The sequence below is a fragment of the Planococcus citri genome, chromosome 3 (genome assembly GCF_950023065.1).
Source record: "Planococcus citri chromosome 3, ihPlaCitr1.1, whole genome shotgun sequence".
Classification (NCBI taxonomy): domain Eukaryota; kingdom Metazoa; phylum Arthropoda; class Insecta; order Hemiptera; family Pseudococcidae; genus Planococcus; species Planococcus citri.
The window spans coordinates 65,760,207-65,782,417 of NC_088679.1; the positions used below are offsets into that span (position 1 = coordinate 65,760,207).

Genomic DNA, 22,211 nt, shown 5'->3' on the forward strand with positions numbered 1-22,211 from the left:
TTTGTTTATTACTCAGAGTTGGCAACAAAACCAGTGGAGTTATTTTGCGTATGATTAGTGGTCTAGGTTAAATAAAATGTCAATGTTTTTACGTCAAGAATCGTCATTTTTTTCAAAAATAATACCAATTCCAAAAATTATTGCATGAATAGAAAGCATTTTTAATTCTCTGCAAGAAAGGTCTACTGCAATTTTTCTGTAAAAATGATATTTTCTGAGTTATTGCGATGAATATTAACGTGTCTTATCGAAAAATCAAAAAGTCAGCCCTCAGCGTGTGTTGCCAAGTTTCAGTATACTACCAGGCTCTACTTTGAGAGGACTACACAGGCAGACAGACAATCTGTTGGGACGCCAGCCCGGCAGATGGATAACTTTGAGAAGCAATATTGACTGATCAATGACCTTATGAAGCCAGACCGACGATATTGGGATGCCAGACAGATAGGTCGATGACTTTGAGAGTGCAGACACGCAAGTAAATGAACTCGAGAGACTATAAGACGGGTCAATGGCCTGAAGAGGTCAGCTAGGATGACATACAACCTTGAAAAGCCAGACAGACAGGTTAATGACCTTTATAGGCCTGACGGGCAGACAGACGACCGTGAGAGGCTAGACCAACGGGTCAATGACATTTAAGAGGTCAGACAGGTAGACAGACAAACTTGAAACGCTGTATTGATGGGTCAATAACCTTGAAAAGCCAGACAGAAGGAAGACAGACAACGCAGGTCAATGACTTTGAGAGACCAGGCAGGGTGGTAGATGACACATTTTCAAAAATTCAGAAAATTATAACTCAATTCTGAGCTTGAAATTCATCATAACAGCTTTCGTCCAAATACCCATATGGTTTTTTTGGGCGAAATTTATTTTAACCTATTTTGATAACTTGCATGACACTTTTGCAAAAATACATAAAAAATCATGGTCCAGTTTGGAGTTTTAAGTTCTTCAAGAACGTTCAAAAAACATTTCAGCTAAAATATTTCTTCAACGTACCACAAATCATGGCACAATTCTGGGCTCAAAATTCTTCAAAAGTACCCAAAAAAAATCATTTTTGTTGTAATATTTGAATTTATAGTAAAATGTTGACCTGTTTTGATATGTCGTGATAGGTCACTTGCATATTGTGATAAGTGGTAGGAACCTTCAGTATAAAACATATCAAAAATTTGAAAAGATATGGTAACATTTATTTATAAATTAGGTAGGTATTTCTAACACATCAAATGTATTAATTATTGACTTAATAAAAGTAATTTTGATTCATAAACTATCCAGGTGTTCGAATTGCCCGAGCAGCACCTTGACGTTTCACTGGGTAACCTTTCGCATATGGCTTTTTGGGATTTGTTTCTAGATAATAAATACCTCGTGCTCTGTAACATAAAACATGTCCAATTTCAAGACATATCCTATAATATGTATTACTACGTTCGTAATAATTACATATGCTCATTGAGTTAATTTATGAATAACGAAATAACGCTTAGCCTAATAATAACAGTGGCCACTTACGTATGAGAGATGTGTTCTCCCATTAAAACATATTCAGATTCTGCAGGAGTACACCAACCAAAAGCATAGAAAAATCTATTCGGACACGGAACTGCCCAAAATCCTGCTTCAGTGTTTATGGATTCTATGAAGTAAGGTGTCACTCTCGTATGGTCACAGGAAAGTGTTTCTGCCAAAAATTCAATAAATATTCGTTTAAAAAATACCTATAATTAATATTGAAATAAAAATAGCTTGCTAGGTATGTATAAATGTTGTAAGCGTGAAATACGACGAGTACAACACGAAATTCAACTCACCTATTAAGCTATTCGATTGACAACCTGGTTGACTAGATCCACCATTTATGTAAAAGTCAGCATGGCCGCTAGGACCCCATTGTCCCAATACACCGGCTGCTGTATGAATCACATCGACGAAATGAGCATCGGTAAAATCAAGATCTCGAGATCTATTGCCGGTGGTACCCATCGAGAACACTATTGTCGGATCTAAACCAGTAATACGCCCTAGTTTGCCTCTGTTTATGTAATTGGCAGTCAATCCGGCTATGTGAGCTCCGATACTGTATCCGATCAAGTGAAGTTTATCGGGAGTGACACCTTGCGGATGATTATTCAGGTAGGATGCCAATTGAGCTATACATTTACCGCAGAAACGTGGCGCCCATTCGATTTGGCTAACGCAGGGTATTTGCGCTAATGTCGAATAGTCGACGATTATTATGTTGTAGTCGCCTCTGGTAAAATAGGCTGTAATAAAAATTATTGACGATGAGTCGACGATAAGTAGATACATATTAAAAGTTGATATTTCTTACATTTCGTTTGAAGTCATAAACCACAGTCCTCGAAATGCGATTGCAGGAGAGATGGGGGTGCTCAAAATTTTTCGGAAAAAAGAGATATCATAAGGTCCAGTGGGGGGGGGGGACTTTGAAACTACAAATGGTACAAATTTGACGTTTTTTTTTTAGTTTGTGGGCCAGTAGATGTGTTATTTGGAGATGAGGTAAAAATCAATGTTGCCACGTTTTTAAGCACCAAAAATTCGCTGAAAAAGTTTAAAAACGATATTTTTCCATCTCATCCAAGCTCAATTCTGGAAAAATTACTCCAAATACAACTTTTTAAGCTAATTACCATATTAAAAAATTGGAGTGATGTGTTTCACATTCTCAATTTTAAAAAATATAATAAGAAAAAATACAATTTTTTTTGAAAGCTCGGAATTTTACAAATTGACTTGGATATTTTCATAAATTTTTACTCCAGATTCAAAGAAAAAAAATGGCATAAAAAGTTTTACCTGGGGAAATTTTTCCAGAATTTTTGAGCATGGACGCGATGGGGAAATATAATTTTTCAACTTTTTCAGCTAATTTTTGGTGCTCAAAAAGGCGACAACACTGATTTTTACCACATCTACCTGTTCAAAAAACGCTTTTATGCATCCACAAACTGGCAATGTTTCTAATTTTACGAATCGTACCAAATTTTAAAGTTGGCCCTGCTAAAACTTTACAATTTTCTACAAAATTTTTAGCACCCCTATTTCCCTGCAAATGCACTGTTTACAAGGAAAGTATCCCAACCAAATTGGGATAGAGGAAATCGACAGAGGACCCCAAAATATATGACCAACCAAAATTTCAGGAGCTAAAGTGCATTTTTCATTTTTTTTTTTTGGAGAATTTTGAAAATTTAAATTTGGCATAAAAATTGAAAATACCAAAATTTTACCAAATTGACCTAGAAAGCTAAAATGTGGTTTGTAACCTATTTTCAACATCTCGAGTCGATTGGTGATGGTTTCGAACTGTTCTGGAACCTCCAGGAGATTTTAGAATTCTCCAGTTTCCAAAAAAATGCTGTAAATTGTTAGAGTGAAAATGAAATTAGCACCTATAACCTAAGATTTACCAACTTTGAATCCTTTTTGATCGATCTACGCACACATTTTCAAAATCTTTTAGTTCCACTTCAAATTCAAAATTTTCTCCAGCAATGACTTTTAAAAAAATGAAAAAATCTTCGTTAATTCGCGAACGCGTAAACGAAAAAAAGTTTAATCTGAGTTGTACCATATGCTACTCGTATTTTCGATCTTTTAAATTGATTGGCGATGGTTTCAAAGCGTTCTGGAGCCTCCAAGAATTTAATTTTTTCATTTTTCTCAATAAAATAATTAAAATTTTGGATTTGAACTGGCTCAAAAAGGTTTTGAAAATATGTACCTAACTCCATCGAATGGGTCAGTTTATAGGTGCTGAATTTAATTTTCACCCAAACTTACCACAGTTTTTTTTTTCTTCAAAAACTGGAGAATCCAAAAATCTGCTGGAGACTCCAGAATGGTTTAAAATTTTAAACAATCACTAATTGACTTGTGAGGTCAAAAATAGAATACAAACCAAATTTCAGCCTTCCAGATCAATTTGGTAAAATTTTGATTCTCCCCTTATTTTTGGCCCAAATTTGAATTTTCAAAAAAAAGTAGGTAGCCCTAATAAAGCCACCTACCGGTTTCCCTGATCATTGATTTCCCCCCATTTTTGGCCCAAATTTGAATTTTCAAAAAAAGTAGGTTGCCCTAATAAGGCCATGTTCCTAATAAGGCCACCAACTGGTTTCCCTGCTCAACCTACAAGACCATTCTAATCCAACCTTTCAACTGTGATGTTACCTTTGTAGAAATATTTGAGCCAAAATTCATTGAATTTTAGTCCAGCATCTACTCAAAAAACAAGACTATGGAGTCAAGTGACAGGGGGTTTTTGTGAAGAAAAAAATAAAGTTGATGCAAAAATTTTATCAAATCAGCAGATTTCATCCTCTTTCCAATAGTGTATTCCTTTTTCTAAAAAATGTATATTTTGTAACTTAACTGTTTTTAAAGGAATAATATGAGACATATCGATTTGTAGTGTGTGTTCCTAATAAGGCCACTGTAAACAAATAGTAAAACCCTTCTGAGAAACTATTTTCAAAACCATCACAGGACTCTGAAGGTTCCAAAAAAACCTTTCAACATTTCAATACATTTTTCTCTTCAGGAATTAGAAGTGACTTCATTAGGAACTAGGTACTTTTGACTCCCTAATAAGGCCACTCGATTAAAATATTGAAAGAAGAGTAGGAAAATGCATTCTGAGGAAAAAATCAACTACACCTCAGTAAAGTAGAGGGTTTGAAGTTGCTTCCATAGAATTTTTGAAAATTTCATGAATATTAAGTAGGTACCTAGGTACTTTAAAAATTTGCTTCAAGTTAAGAATTCAACAAAAAATTGAAAAATGCGTTAAGCACTTGAAATTTTGCTGCAGCTGCTGGTGTATTTTGGAGTCACTTATCATTTCTGATAGAAGTCCTTTGCAATTTGTGCCATTTGTCACCCCCATCTCTCATCAAAAAGGCCTATTACCCATATGAAAAATATTTCAAAAATCATCAACTCTAAGTAAGCATAAAAAGCTCGCGAGTTCACACGGGATGACTCTTTATATTAACATAAGTTCTCGATAGAAAGTTCATTTCGCCTGAATAATTATTGAATTATGCCTACTTACCTTTTCTGAGATCAGTACTTGGAGCAAGGTTTCTACCTCCTTGGAAACCGTGAATAATAACTTTGGTAGGGTGTTTCGGATTGAATTGCGACGAATACAATGAATCATTATCTTTGGTATTCAAAAGTTCAGGATTTGTTTGCGTACTCCTGCAAATATGAAAATCATTACTTTAAAACACTCCTCATCAATACAATACAAGAAATAGGTACCTACTACGTAAATACTACAACGTGAAAAAACATTCGTGATTATATAATATCTTTCATCAGTATAGGTATTTTCTTGGTAGCGATACTAAAACAAAAGGCGCCTTTTCACAATTTTCCGGCTTTTAAGTCTTCGACGAAGAGCAACGTTGCCGAGTATTTTAAGCAGATGCATTATCGGCAACACACAAAAGCCTCGCAAACCGAAGAAAAATGCTTTGTGTTGGCGCTCTCTTATAGGTACGAGTGGATGAGGAGATTTTTCACGCTCGAAATTAAAAACCACCCCTTACATCATCAAAGAATGAGTTTTTAAAACAGGCCGGCTAAATTGTCGGGAAAAAAGTCGTATGCTAATGAGAATAGGGGGAATCGTTCGTATTGCATGGTACTTTTATTATACTTACGATGCAACAGGTCAACATTATCTATAATGTTTACACGTAGATCGGAAGTTATGATTAAATTAGTTATAATTGAGATATTATTCAGCTTGGGAAATACTGCAGATGGGTACGATAGTGTGCCCCATCTGCAATATATGGTAAAGACTTATGATAAAATCACGGAAATAACGTGATACCTTTACTTATGTTAGGTACCTCTACCTATACGATGTTTCGAGTGTTGTGTAAATAAAAAAGCATATCTATCGTGCGAAGGGGTTCTTTGAAGTACACTACTTTGTATTCGAATCGTGACTGTTTATGGAGCGGTGCGAGTATTTTATTTTATGCTATTATAGGTGAACTCACCTCGTATATAAGAAGAACTGTATCCTGGGATGTGGACATATAAAAGGAGGATCAACGCAAGATGAATTATTATTAACTAAATCCTGTACGGATTGGATCTGAGGACGAACTGGAGCTGGTATTGGCTGAGGTGCCTGAGTAATCTGCTGTGTTGGTACCTGGATCGGTTGGCCTCCTTGTTTCTTCTCTTCGAATTGTTGTTGAATCGTTTCAGAGGTGGTTTTCGTTGGTGACTGCTCCGCTAAGGCTTGCTGTTTTAGCTGCTGTCGTTGCTGCTGTAATTGATACTGTTGGAATTGCAGCTGGAGTAATTCTGGTGATTGGCGAAACTGACCGAGAGCCATTCCTGAATAAATGATCGAGAATTAATTTATCGATGCTATAAAAATTTTAAGAATTAAATCAAGGATTCGTGTAAAATAGGTACATAGTTGGGTTTATGGGCATTTACGTAGCGTACTATAGGGTTTAATCTCGAAGGTCTGTACGTTGTGAATCTGCTATCATCAATCAGTTAAAGAGTGGGGCCACATAAGTAGATACTCGTACATAAAGGATACAGATTATAGAAAGATTTGACACACTTGTTTTAAAAATTTAACTCATCGCAAGTATTAAGTCCATTTTGTTTAACGAATTCGGTACGATGATTTATGGGTTGAAATTTAGGAAGAGAATTTGACTTGTATTACTTAAGTAATCTATTAGGCTATAATGGGACGCTAGAGTTACGTAGTGTTTCATAAGTCGATGACTTTTCATTTAAAAACACCACACATAAAATATATCAACAATAAAATTCAACTACGTGTTGATGCGTCGAATAACTTTCACCAACTGCATCAGCTTTAGAGAAGAGGTAGGTACTGTATTCTAGTTAACCTTGTAGTTGAAATTTTTTGCCAATTGAAACTGGAATATAAAATTGTCAGAATAAGCAAAATTGCTGCAGTTTTTAAAGGCTTTATTAATTTGATTTTTTTTCTTATCAAAATTGGCTTCTGTTGGTTTTGAACTGTAGGTAGTATGCAAGTATTGGGGTAGGTTGCGAAAATATAAGTGGAAAATTTTGACCAAATTCGTCAGAAATCTTCATTTCGAGTGGAAAGCTACTCAGAAAAACTTTTCGCTCTTGAGGTACTCCTGGAAGAGAGATATGAGCTCTCAAATTGGGATATTTAAAAAGAAAAAAGTGATTTTTTCGCTCCAGCTTCTACCTAATCTGTTTTGAGTCACTTCCAAAAAATCTGCGCCAACCTAGGCCATTGCCATTATAATCCAAGACCATTTTTAGGGTTTTATTGAGTGGTTGAAAATTTGCTTAGATAACACTTATTATTTTAGGATAAATTCGTTGAAAATTTTTCTCGCAAATATTTCGCATTAATTTCGCCAAAATATCGAAAAATATCACTCCTGAAACTGAAGATATATTTTGGAACGTTGTGATGCCAATTTTTCGGTCATTATTTCCAATATCAAAAATTGATTGAAAAAAGGAGGAGTACCTACCTAGGTATCGATAAGGTCATTTTTTGGCACCAGACAGTTATCGACTTGACCACTCTTTAAATGAGTAATAAATGTCCCAAATACAAATCCGTGGTTAGTTTACCCAAAATTACCATTTTTGGGCTCCAGGGGTTCCCAAAGTTGTGAATAAAAAAATAATTTTAGGAACCACTGAATATATCATTTTCAAAAACTTTTTCAGCGAAAAGTACCTACTTATCTGTTTGAACCTGATGAACGCTACGAGAGGTGATTTTGCTATTTTCAATCCTCGGAGGCAGAATGGGGGGGGGGGGGTAATTTTTGGAAATTTTTAGAACCACCAAAGCTTTTGACAGCTTATAAGTATCTGAAAGACCTCTACCCTTGAGAGGAGTAGGATTGCCCTCACCGCTTAGGTGATCATTCGCGTAATTTCCCCTTACGAGAAGCTTCTGTATATGTTTCTATAACAGAGTCTGTGCTTTATTCCATATACTGTAAGTAGGGTAACGTGATAAATTCTTCTAAACTTATACAAGTGCTCATAGGATCCCTAAATAACTGGAAGGATCCCCCTAACTATCGTATGATAATACGATCAGATCATTCGTTCCTGCCGAATGATCTATTCTTTTGATGAATATTTTCTAAGCACAAAGTTCCTTTGGCGAGCCACAAACTTTACTTGGTCTCGTAACTCCGTGGTAACTTGTTCCTCGTCAAAACGATGATGTGTTAACTATATCGACACAATGAATATGTGAGAACAAATGGGGTTCTCCCCTGCTTGTCCTTTTTATGGTTTACCCACCTTCAGCATGGTAATTACTGTTTCTCTGAACGTTTTAATTAATTATGTATTATTAAATACGGTTCTTTTGAATACACTTCGATTTTCCGGACATCGATAGTATTTCTCATCTATACATCGAGCTTATAGATAGACATTCCTACCTACGCACCTAGTTTTGGTTAGTGCACCGGAAGAGGTAGGAAAAATGCATAGTGTCCAAGTAAGTCTAAGGTAATTAATTATAGATAAATCATAATTAATTGAGATGGATAAAATGAGTAATTATACACCTAGTATTAGTGGCTGTATAGGAGATACTTATTTTATCTCAGACGAAGGACATAATTTCACCATGTTTTAGTTAAATTAGGATAGCAAAGATACGAGATCATTTGAGCTAAAACTCAAATGGTTATGTGTAGATTAAACTTTACTCGATACGAGTATGCACTCGTATTAAATTACATAATAATAGTCTTAATTATCCTTTATTATTTTGTATGTAACTCGTTCGGTATATCATTCAATAAACATATCGATTAGCATGAATATATGTTTTTGTTTGGTGAAGAACTGGACAATGTGCTTATAGTGAGTAGGTTATTGCCGAAGTCTCCTATCTGAGCTAGTCAGGGACAATGCGTAAATATTCACCTCCTAGGGAATATTTCTTAGCCAACTTCAGGGATAGATCATGCTGATATCTACTATCTCACCGGATAAATCCTAATTTCACTATAACACCCTACTAAATGAGCTCAATAAAATTTTGCACTGGCACTCAAAAATCCAAATTTTGATAGTACTTTAGGAACCCCTGAAAAACTAGAATCCTGGGGTTTGCGCCAAATGTAACGTTTTGAGCTATTATGTATAATGTATAGACACTGGAACTACAAGATGAACAACTGGTGGGCACAGACATTAGGGGATCCGGTAAAAAGTTATTCCATTCCCCTTACCGCGCCAACACCCGCGTTGTCCATTAGGGAAATGAAGATCAGCGCCACTAGCGAGTAAACCACTGAAACTATCACTCACAAATACTTCCTCTTGCCGCGCCAACACCCGCGTCGTCCAGTAGGGAAACGACGATCAGCGCCTCTACAGGGACCGTTTGGAAAAACTTTTCACGAAATTTTACGTGATTCCCCTTGCCGCTGTGACCTGCAGTTGTGCATCTTGTAGTTCCAGTGTCTATAGTATAATGTATATTCAATTACATATACAAAAAATGAAAAACTTCGATTAAGCCCCCTGTATGTTTGTAACTTTGAACCCTTTTTTTTAGAGCCCCCCACTCTAGGTACCTACCTTTAAAAAAAGGCGTTTATGCATATTTTCTCAAATAAATTGAATAATTTACATTTGAAACACACTAGGAAGTGATCGATAATTTTTCATTTGATTTTTCCTGTAACTTTCATAATTGAGCTTTCTTGGGTCAAATTCTGAGATATTACGTACTTCGTTGAAAAACGTTAAAATTACGTTTTCACGATTTCAACGAAGTAAAATTTCATAATTTGACGCAAAAAAGCTCAATAATAAAAATTACAAGAAAAATCAAATGGAAAATTTTCCCTTTCTTTGAGGGCCTATATCTCGCCTCCGGAAGGCACGTTCGGAGCTAAAAATTTTTGTGAATAACTTTCAACTCAAAATGAAAGTTTCTGCTGACTTTTGTCTGATCCAGAGAGTGTCCAATATGCAATGACCAAAATTATTGGTGCTGAAGTTCATTTTTGGCCATTCCAGAGCAATTTGGAATTTCTGGAGATGATTAGGTAAAAAAAATTGTTGTTTGAAAATTTTTTCTTCGCAAATATTTTGAATTTAAGAGCAAATAAATGAATAAAAAGTTATGAATATTTCCCAGTTTCAGGAATGATATTTTTCAATATTTTGTTTTGGCACAATTTTTTTTTTTTTGGTGTTTGTGTGAGATTTTAAATCGAGTTGGTGAGGTCAAGTTTTTTAATCAGGTCTAAGAATTTTTTAATTTCGGAAGGGTCGTCTGGTATGAATAGGGATCTTTTATCTATTTGTAGGAATAGTCTGTGCTGATATAAGGAGGGACAGTGAAATAGTAAGTGTTGGACAAATGGAAATTCTGACAAGCAGAACTGGCATGTCGGTTTTGGGGCCTTTTCATAGAGGTGATTGTGGGTGATTTTTGTGTGGCCAAGCCTCAATCTGGTTATAATGATTTCTTGAAGTCTGTTTAAGTGGGAGAGGTTTTTCTAAGGATGGACTGATTTTTTATGCTGAAAGAGCTTGTTTGAGGTTTGAAGGGACCAAAAGTTTTGCCATTTCTTATGTGTGCTTTGGGTAAAATTTAATATACGTACAAAATATTTACAAAGAAAAAATTTTCAAAAAGCCAATTTATTCAAAAATAAGCCATTTGCAAATTTTCAAACGCTCAGCAGAACCCTAAAAGTGGTCTTGGATTTTGACAGAAATAGCCATAGATCGATACAAAGTCTCAAATATGTACTTTCCTTTAGGACTGGGCCACCTTCCTAAAAATTGGTTAGGGCTAGGGCAAAAAATCAAGATTTTTTTCGAAAATCCTTCATATTTGAGGACCCATGTTTCCTATCCAAGGGTATCACCGAAGCTAAAAATTTTTGTGGGTGGCTTTCAACTCAAAATGAAGGTCTCTGCCAAATTTGGTTGAAATCCACAGATATTTTGTTTTGCGATCCATCCTAAGGTATCTACATAGGTACATATTGAGTGGACCTGTAGGCTACACTTAAGTACATACAGTAGGTACCTAGATAATAATGCACTACTAAAGCGAGTTTTGAGGTTTTACCTGCGATGTTTTACGTTTCATTACATCACGTTATTAAAATATAATTAGTATATTATTTTTGTGAACCTCATTAAAATATTTAAAATTATCCTGACAAGTCGACCTTTACTACGGTGGTTACTTCTGTGCTAGATTTTTCTCGACTTCAAACAAAAAACAAAAGAATCCTTCAATCAGACTCAAAGGTGTGTTTGTTGTTTTGAACGCGCAAATATCACACATAACACAGATACCTAACCAGAAACTCGATTCGGAAGACTAATTTCCTCTATAGAATTAACATTAACACACACGCTTCATATCCTTTTCCTGAAGGACGTGAAGTAAAATTGTTCCGGCCTCACCGTATTTTCAATTATAATTAACCTACTTTTAAGAAAACTCCCTACGAACTATAGAAGACGGTACCCAAGTATTATCGATGAAGTTATGAGGAAAGCATCGAGAAAACAACACATCTTTCAATTTTTTTTCTGAACGTAGGTAAACTACACGTACTTTCTCTATAGATGTACGGAAACCTGTTAAAGCATCAGTAACCATTGGCACTTGATAATGGTAGACACTCGTAGGTACAAATACATACCCAGGTACACCTCTTGTTCGTATTGCAAGTAGGTATTTTATTATCACACTGGTTGAACGATCTGGATGAATTGAACAATACTTGAAACTGATCGACAAGTTCAAATGTTGCAGATTACATAAGATCCAAGTACGAGTACCTGCCTATTCATTGCAACAAACTACATATTACACCGTCGACGTCGTTGAAGGTTAATAACCATCGGTTTGGTTTCTATGTAATTGGATTCATTTTTCAAGCCAGCATCGCGTTCATCTTTTCACGAGCATCTGCAGTTAAATAACATTTTTTTTTTTTGCAGATATCCCATAAGTAAGGCATTTATGAAGATGTGCCTACAGAAATACTAGTCACAGATTTTTATTTCACAAAAGAGGTCAATGTCAAAAGAAATCATCATATCTGCCTCATCGTCTCACTGAAATAATGTTTTGTTTGCCACCTTTTTGTATTAGGTACCTACTCACTCGTTGAACTCAAAAAGAGGTTATTAGGTATGTTTTGCTTCTTTTCCGTTTAAATTCTTGACGTACCTAAGTAAATATGAGCTAGTTGTCATAAGTAGTGCAAAAGTTACGTGATGCGGTCAAATCAAAGTACATATATGAAAAGGGCGTGTTTCAAACGTACATTTACTGCCTACCTATCAATGCTTATAGTGAATTTTATGAAAATGAAGTCTCTAATTTTCATCCTCCCACCGCCACTGTGTTTTGAAAAAAAAATCGAAATACCCAAACTATTTTTTTATTGTTTAAAAAAATATTTTTAGGGACATAAAACAGTAACATTGGTTTTAATTCAAGTACAGTACATACAAGGTAAGTATAATAAGAATAACTAATTACGTCATTTTGAACTTTTTTGAAATTAAAAATTTTGATCACTTTTTTTTGCTCTTCAAGTAGGTGTAGGTAGGTACCTTTAATGTTCCATAATTCAAAAATTTCAATGTGGCACACACACTTGATAAATTTTGTATTTAGATACTTTTGACTTGAAAAAAGAATTCAAATTTTTTTGAGATACTTAATTACCAAAATTTATCAATCTTTTTCATTTTTTTAAAAAATTCTTTCATTTTTGTAGTTTTTATGGCAATTTTTCGATATTTTCAAACTTTGTCCCCCCAACACAAAAATAGTCCTGCATGTTAGTAACAATAGTAACCCACCTGACCGATTACTTATCATTCTTCCAAAATCGGGGCAGATGAAGTCAGGATTTTTCCAAAGAGAAAGCAAAACGAGTTTTTTAAGCATGAAAAATAGAAATTTGAAGGAGTTTTCTGGAAATCCTTCATAATGCATGATTATTTTATGAAAACGAAGACGAAAATTATGTACTGTTCGAGTACAGCGAGAGCGAAAATTTTCCGAAAAAATGGCTCTAAAAGCAAAAATATACCTACGTCTATTTTTATATGTTTTATTTTACATTTTCATCTTCAAGGAGGAGAAAAGCGATTGCTCCTTTCACTCCTTTGGTCATGCCACCGACTCGAGGTGTGAAATATTGCATGGAAAAAATTTCGAGCACGTGGGGAGGGGGCTATAGTCTTGCTAGCAGCTGACTTAACGATTCATAAACCTTCAATTTTATGAAACCAGCTTCAAGAAGGTTAACATGGAGGATATATCAGTAGACAGAACATATTTTGAATCCGACTAAGTTAAATAGAATGAGAATTTCCAATTTTCAAGAAATGACTCCAAAATCACCCATTTTTTTTGCTTTTCCCATTCACTGCACTGCCTCGTGAACATACTATGTATATAAGGGAAGTACGATTGAATCTAAAGGTTTTTTTTCGAAAAAAAGACCCATTTAAACTAGAAAATAATTTAAGTACCTATCTACTCTTTTGCAAAATGGATGAAATTACCTGAAGAATCGTAGTACAGAATTTTGCCACACAATAAGCATAGGTAGGTAGTTATTATACTGAAAATATACGGGAGTTTGAAATTTTTTAGCTTCGAAAACTCAAAATTCATTTTCTCAAAATTTTTGAAAATGAACTTTTCGTATGTTTGTAAGAGTTTTCTCCACGATTTCTGAATCTTTCGAGCTCGGAATACTTCTATTCAATTCTTCACAGTCATACATTACCACCCTATGGCAGTGTAACTCACAAGGGAACCTGTTGAGGTGTCACACTCCGATTTGAACGGGACCGCGATATTTGGAAAGAGCATAGTCTAAAACCCCCAAAACCAAATGTCCAGCAGCCCAAGTTCATTTTTCGATTTTTGACAAATTTTTGAAAATTCAAAATTGACTGTTTTTGGCGATTTATGCCATTTTTTCAAAGGTACGTACTTGATCGATAAAAATGGTCAAAATAAGTCCCAAAACTAATATTAATTACCCAAATCTAAATTTCACCATTTCCAGCCATTCTGGAGCCTCCAGCGCGATTTTTCAATTTCTCCAGAATTTTGAGTTTGCTCCAGAAGATGTGAATATGAAGTTGAGCAGCTAAAAATCGAGTTGTATACTTATTACACTCGACCTGTTTAACGAGTTTATCCACATTTAAGCCGATTTTGAAAATGACACCTCAAAAGTGGATTTTTGACCAGCTTTTTTCAAAATTAAAAAATCAAAATTTTCCCGTTTGTGTGGAAATTTTTGAAATTTACGCAAATCGCTGTATTTTGTCCGTAACTAACCCCCCAAATTCAAATTTCACAATTTCCATCCATTATCTGGAGCCTCCAGCGCGATTTCCAATTTCTCCAGAATTTTGAATTTGCTCCAGGAAGGCGTGAATATGCAGTTTGGCAGCTAAAAATCGAGTTGTGTATTATACTCGACCTGTTTAACGAGTTTATCTATATTTGAGCCGATTTAGGGAGTGACACCTCAAGAGTGGTTTTTTGACCAGCTTTTTTCAAGATTAAAAAATCAAAAAAATCAAAAGTTTTCCGTTTGTGTGGAAATTTTTGAAATTCACGCAAATTGCTGTATTTTGTCCGTAACTAACCCCCCCAAATTCAAATTTCACCATTTCCAGCCATTCTGGAGCCTCCAGCGCGATTTCCAATTTCTCCAGAACTTTGAATTTGCTCCAGAAGGCGTGAATATGAAGTTAGGCATCTAAAAATCGAGCTGTATATTACACTCGACCTGTTTAACGAGTTTATCCACATTTGAGCGGATTTTGAGAGTGGCACCTCAAGAGTGGTTTTTTGAGGTGTCACTCTCGCTCCAAAACGACTGGAAATGGTAGAATTTGCGCTCCGGGGGTTAGTTCTTTAAGAAATACAGCGATTCGCGTGAATTTCAAAAATTTCCACACAAACGGAAAACTTTTGATTTTTTTGATTTTTTAATTTTGAAAAAAGCTGGCCAAAACGCCATTTTTGAGGTGTCACTCTTAAAATCGGCTCAAATGTGGGTAAACTCGTTAATCAGGTCGAGTGTAATACAACTCGATTTTTAGCTGCTCAACTTCATATTCACGCCTTCTGGAGCAAATTCAAAATTCTGGAGAAATTGAAAAATCGTGCTGGAGGCTCCAGAATGGCTGGAAATGGTGAAATTAGGATTTGGGTAATTAATATTAGTTTTGGGACTTATTTTGACCATTTTTACTAATCAAGTACGTACTTTAAAAAAAAGCATAAATCGCCAAAAACAGTCAATTTTGAATTTTCAAAAATTCGCCAAAAATCGAAAAATGAACTTGGGCAGCTGAAAATTTGGTTTTGTGGGTTTTAGACTTTGCTCTTTCCAAAAATCGCAGTCCCGTTCAAATCGGAGTGTGACACTTCAAGAGGTTCCCTTGTCAATTTCAATCATATGGACCCTTTGCTGGCGAAATGCCACATAAATGTACGAGTAGGTATATCTCATTTTAAACGATTTTTGATGTTTTAGAACCCGGTCAGAATTGAGTTCAAGGTTTTACAGGTGGATAAGTACTTGATTTACATTGTTTAAATGTTATAGTCAAGCTATATAGACTCCTGTAGGTACCTACTTATGTTACTATAGATTTGGAAAAATACATTTTATATTCTATGAACGATTTCAACAAAGCAATTAAAAGGTTTTAATCAGGTTTAGAATTTTGAAACATATTGAAGAACTTTTTAAATTACTTATTAAAGATTTCTTTTTTGTTTCAGAGATTTCTCAATATGAATCGCAGAACGATCTCGTAGATATCTATCTTGAAATCATCAATAGGTAAGTACCCACCTACCGGTAGAGCTAACCAATTGCTTCTGTTCTCTGTTGCCCAAAAAATGATGACATGCTTGACAAAATAATTGCTCTTATCATTTCATCTTTGATTATTTGCATCACTGCATGAGTGATAAGAAGTTCTAATAATTTAATATTCAAGATGTACAGACTTCGACGTGATCAAGTTTTTTTATTAGGGATCGAAGTAGGTACCTGAATTGAAAATCAAGACGTTGTACATAGTTGGTTAACTACCTACCTACACTTCATCTGCTGAAATCTCTACTCACAATACCTACTCAAGTTCATAGGAAGATGTTTTTAACTAGATATGGTGACTGTTAGAACGTAATTACCAAAGAACATCACGAATAAATTGTTACTTCATCATAACGAATGATAAGGTAAATAAAAGAAGTTTAATTCAATTTTGTTCAAACTTGATGGTAAATTTCCATAAATATCACGTCATTCTTTCACTATTGCCTGATAATCTAGAGACAGTTTAATGTCTTGTCTTCGATGATCTGGTCAGATGAGAAGATGTTTGAAAACAATTACATAAGGTTCCTTTCGTTTTAATTCGCCAAACAACCTAATTATGACCGATAGCACGTATTTCCTCGCGAGCTCTCAGACCGACCGACCGAATGAATGAGCATTGAACGCATTACGTAATCAATCTAACGAATAAACTGGTTTCTGTCGTGTCGTGTCGATGTCGTGCGCTTCCTCAGAGAGCTGGGTGCTTGAATTTATGATAAGTTTCCATAATTATTTTATTGAACGCTCAATTAAAAAATCATTGTTGCGCGAAATATAAATACATAATTAATAGTTTAATCATCGTGATTCGCTATATCAGTTAATGGCTCATGGTCTTTATTCTATCTTTTTTTTCCTTATAGCTCTTCCAGGCCGCCTGCAAACAACTCGACAACTTGTTCTACTTGCGAAATTCAATTTAAGCGGTAGGTACGTAGGCTATAATAGGCACCTATTTATACTCGTTGAAGTATCATCAGAACCCTGTCCTCAAATACCAAGTAATTCCAGTAGTTCCGTTCGGATTTCTCAAGTACCTTGACTCCTATTTGGTCAGCGAGATGGACCAGTCAAGGTTATATCTCGCGATGTTTATTTTCGTACGTAGTTTTTATTGTTTACCTATCTAGATTTCTTATTTATTAATTATTTTTGCAATACTTACATATTTTGGTTTAAAATATCGTTAAATAATAAATACTTGTAGCAAATAGGTAGATATTGTGGCTGGGTTAACTTATTGCGTTGATCTAGTTTCATTTTTTATAATCTATATATTTTTTACCTTAAGCTATCGAGTTGTATTACTTATTTGTCGCATTTAGACAATTTTTAATGAGTTTGAACATGGTTTTGAAACATGTAGGTACCAACTGCACGCGAACCTTCGAAAGAATGCAACTGCAATGTTGCCAAACGTACATTTGTCACAAAATCAAAAGCTTGCGGAATTTTTTTATCACTTTAATGGCTCGTCCATCAAACGATCACAATTTGCAAGTACCAGTAAATATTTTTATTACTTGGATTAAGTAAAACGTTTGATCATTCGATATCGAAAATAACTCCTTTTCAAGTTCTTTCATCACGAAGGTTAATAAATCACATTGACATTAAAATGTACAAGAATCAGCTGCTGTACTACGTACAGGTAAAAATAATGAAAATTGGCCCTGAAAATCACTTATCAACTCCCTCGAACTGGAATTTATAGCCGTTTTCGATCATCCTAGAGGGTTCAGTGAGATTCGAAATTTTTTTCAAAATTTCTCCACAAGAATTAAATATTAATAAGGGCAGTTAAAAATCGAGTTGTGGGTGATCAAGGCGACGGCTCAATTTGAAGCTACCCAGTACCCAAATTAATTTCCATGTCATCTGGAGAAATTAAAAATCGAGCTGGAGGCTCCAGAAGGACTCGAAATGGTAGAATTTGGCTCGTGAATTTTTTTTTAATCAAAGTGAAAATTATGTGGATGATTCCTTCAATTCAACTCCCACAAATTAACAACTACTTGTTTTTGGTCAATTCTGGAGCCTCCAGCATTTTTTCAATTTTCTCCAGAATTTTTAAATCACACTGTGGAGGCCAAAAATTAACTTTAGCACTTATAACTTTTGCTCCATTGAACATAAATTTATGGCTGTTCGTCGCAATTTTCAATAAATCGTCAAATGCTCGTAAATATGGCACCGTGTTATGGAAAATTTTGTACTCTACAATTTTATGCTCCTATGCATTTTTTTCGTACCAACAACCTTTAATTTTCCCAAAAATTGATCATTTTACATTTTGTGATTGACAACATTGAAAATGAATTTTAAATTTCAATTTTTTCATTGCAAAAAATCTATTTTGGGGGAAACTAAAAGTCATATGATTCTTTGCTTTCCTCAAAATTTGAAAATAAATAAAATAACTCACCATTTAGTACAAATGCGATGATTAGAAAAAGAAACAGATCTGAAAATTTATTCGGAACTGGTCCTTTTATCAAAGTGGTCATCTTTTCTTCATATCTTCGTATTTCAAACGCGAATAATGTATTGCTTCACAGACTGCAGACGAAAATATCAAAACTGCGACATTTTCTCTCATTTCGTTCCTTTGACAATGTTGAAACATAACCTGAAAAAATGAAAATTTTCAATTTCATAGACATCTAGATACTTATGGGTTGTGCTAATGTTGTTCAATATTTTTTGGATTTTTTTTTCATGATTAGGTATCTATCAGAATCAGAATGAACCATTGAATTGAATTGAAATGAAAAATTCCAACAACCGATAAACTTACCATTGAAGAAATTGTGTCATGAAGAGACCTTGTAGCGAAATGTTTCAACGTTATGTAAAATATACCTACACCTAAAAAGTTGACATTTTGTTACCAAATGATAACGTGTATACGTTCAAGATAATTACATCATTACGATTAAGTACTTGATCAACCAAACTCACTTTATTTTTGGTTGCAGTAAGTTGTACATGCATGGAGTAAAAGTAATTGTAGTTAAGTAATTTGCTCTACAAGCTACTTGAAAGAATAAGGGCCCACGAAAGGAAATGAGTATTTGAATGTGGTACGTATCAATGCGAACTCTAAATGTTTGTATGTATTGTATGTAGTAGGTAGGTACGATTTGTTAGAAAATGTTGAGTAAAATAAGCAAGGGGTCCTCCGATTCCAAAGAAATGTAAGTAATTTTTTGATTAAGATCAATGAGTCATTTTTAGCCAAATTTTTGTAAGAAATTATGGCTATTGCAGTGATATATATAAATAAGTTTCAGCCCAACATTTTATGGCTTGGAACCTGTTCTAATTCATCAAATAAAGTCAAACTTGAGAAATAGGGTTTTCTCAAAAATCATATTTGACCCCTGGAGTGGGGATGGTCAAAGTTGAAAATTACAGAAAGGTAAATTTTTTGGAGTTGCATATTTTGGCTCCCAATAGATGAAAAGGGTCCAAAATCATACCATTGGTCACTACTGTCCCTGGGACCAGCATATCCAAATTTCAGCGTCCTAGGTCATCCCCATCCCATTTAAGGCGGAATTAAGCTGAAAAAAATTCATTTTACCCCTATTATTGATCCCCCCACCCCTAAAATTGGCCTAGGGGGTCCAAATTTTCATCATACAATGGGAGGATGCCACTTGAGTGCTTTTTGTAAGTTTGAACCTTCCAACTCCATTTGACTCCTTTCCAGAGTTAAAAAAATGGATTTTTGGGCTACGAGTATTTTACGTGTTTTTCATCGTTTAAGAGAGCCTGCAGCCTCTCCAAAATGACCTAGAGGATTCAAATTTTTATAGTACAATGAGAGGATATGCCTGAAGTGCCTTTTGCATGTTTTGACCTTCCAACTCCATTTGACTTCTTTCCACAGTCAAAAAAATGGATTTTTGGGCTACAAGTATTTTACGTGTTTTTCGACGTTTAGGAGAGCCTGCAGCCACTCCAAAATGACCTAGAGGATACAAATTTTTATAGTACAATGAAAGGATATGCCTGAAGTGCCTTTTGCATGTTTTGACCTTCCAATCCCATTGAATCCCTTTCCAGAGTCGAAAAAATGGGGTTTGGGGCTATTTTACGTGTTTTTCGACGTTTAGGAAAGCCTGCAGCCACTCCAAAATGACCTAGAGGGTCCAAATTTTTATAGTACAATGAGAGCATATGCCTGAAGTGCCTTTTGTATGTTTCAACCTTCCAATCCCATTTGATCCAGTTCCAGAGTCAAGAAAGTGGATTTTTGGGCTATTTTACATGTTTTTCGACATTTAGCAAAGCCTGTAGGCTCTCAAAATTGACCTAGAGAGTCTAAATGTTCATCACACAATGGGAGGGTGCCACATTAGTGCCTTTTGTAGGTTTCAACATCCTAACCCCATTTGAACTAAAAAGTGGATTTTTGGGATATTATGCATACATGTTTTTCAACATACAGGAAAGCCTGCAATCCCTTCAAATTTACCTAGAGGGTCCAAAATTCTTACAATACATGAGAGGATGTACCTGAAGTGCCTTTTGTAGGGTTCAACCGTTCAACCCTATTTGACCCCTTATCAGGGTCAAAAAAGTGCATTTTCAGGCTATTTTACCAATTTTTGTGTCACATGACCTTTAGCACAGCCTGCAGTTTCTTCAGAGTGACCTGGGCCGTCCAAGTCTTCACAGTACAATGGGAGGGTATCGCTGAAGTGCCTTTTGCAGGCTTCAACCTTCCTAATGTAATTTTGATTTATGTTGTTATTTAAGCAGTAGATGAGTAAAGCAATCCTTGAATGGTAAATGGAGTGTTGTAAGACTCCAGATTTTCAAATGAGAAATCAAGGGTTTCAGTTTCAGCTTGCGTTTTGATAATTTGAAATCAAAAGTGAATCAAGTCCCTCAGAATTAGGGCTTGGAGTCTTTAGACCCGAGTCTTTCAAAATTACTACTCTGAGTCATGAATATCGAGTCTGCATTTTCTGGTTTTCAGAGTCAAGAAGTAGATATCCCTTCATTCCCCTCGTCCTCACTCTGACTGGCTTGTGGGTTAATATATCTACCTACAAAATGTTCCTCAAAAGTTAAACAAGTGTATTTTTTGTAAAAAAAAAAAAAAATGTTGAATAGGTATTTCAATATTTATTATAGGTACTTTTGATTTTGACTGAATTTTGAGAAAACTATTTTGATTTTTTAGAGAAACAAACTTCTCAGTTTGGAGCTCTTGAACTATTAAAAAAAAAAAAAAAAATTACGTATGAAAGAAGACAGGTAGGTAATAATACTCACATTTAGAAAAGCTCACCAAAATTTATCCACTTGAACTGTGTCATCATCACTAAAATCACAATAACGTATTACTCGAGTTAAAAAAAAAATCAAACGATCGAAATCACGTAACAGCAAAAACACAGCACGAAAAAAATGTCGAGGCCGGAATCAAATCGAACAATAAAAGATGTACGCACAATACAAGCGTCGACCAACTAATAAAACATTATCGCGAAAACAAAATCAAAGAAATTTTTTTAAAAAAATAATATTTTGTCTGGAATAGGTAGTACATATAAGTATATGTAATTAAGTAAGTGCAAGTAGTCAAGTATATAGTTAACGACCTTACTGTTACTTTCGTTTCATACTCATTACGGAATTGCCTTCAACTTGTAAAATATTATCCCCGCTGTTTCGTTAGGTACCCTCTCCACAAGTGAGTACATCCAACTTCTCTCCAAGAAGTTACGACATCGATAATTCGATATCGTCGGTAGACAGACGGTGACGACGACGGCGGATCGTATAATCAAAGAACCAGAAATTAAGATGCAGGAAGAATTGGACCGGAAGAGCAATGCCAAACGGACGTGTAAACGAGTCTGACGATGAGATGGATTATAAAGGATAAAGTTTTAACCATTTTGTAAGATCGTCCGATGGTTTTTGAAGTTTGAACTATTTAAACCCTCCTTATGATCAAAATCAAAAAAAAAAAAAAAAAAAAAAATAGATTTTCAAAGAATTACTTTGAGAAGAAAATTGTAATTTTGGTCAATTTTTACCGAACAAATTCTAAAACAAAAATAAAACGATACATTTCAAAACGAACGATGATTTTTAGAGTCATTGATCGTAATAAATCTAAAATCAGAAACAAATCGATGTTTGGACTTTGATTAGATAGTTCAATTGATCGATTTTTGATCAGAAAGTGAA

The 22,211-nt window shown here is 34.9% G+C and overlaps 1 protein-coding gene across 2 annotated transcripts; it reads right to left on the reverse strand.

The window, feature by feature from the left end:
- Positions 1-1,180: 1,180 nt before the first annotated feature.
- On the reverse strand, positions 1,181-21,640 carry LOC135842159 (phospholipase A1 member A-like). Of its 2 annotated transcripts, none has more exons than XM_065359541.1 (7): positions 21,288-21,640; positions 18,424-18,627; positions 6,060-6,405; positions 5,096-5,244; positions 1,827-2,279; positions 1,528-1,696; positions 1,181-1,388 (listed from the first exon to the last, which is right to left on the reverse strand). In XM_065359541.1, exons 2-7 carry the CDS (start codon positions 18,503-18,505, stop codon positions 1,283-1,285), a joined length of 1,305 nt encoding a protein of 434 aa, XP_065215613.1. In that variant the 5' UTR covers positions 18,506-18,627; positions 21,288-21,640; the 3' UTR covers positions 1,181-1,282. The 2 variants fall into 2 exon arrangements, with proteins under 2 accessions (XP_065215613.1, XP_065215614.1); XM_065359542.1 differs by lacking the exon at positions 21,288-21,640 and adding an exon at positions 18,796-18,814.
- Positions 21,641-22,211: the final 571 nt, after the last annotated feature.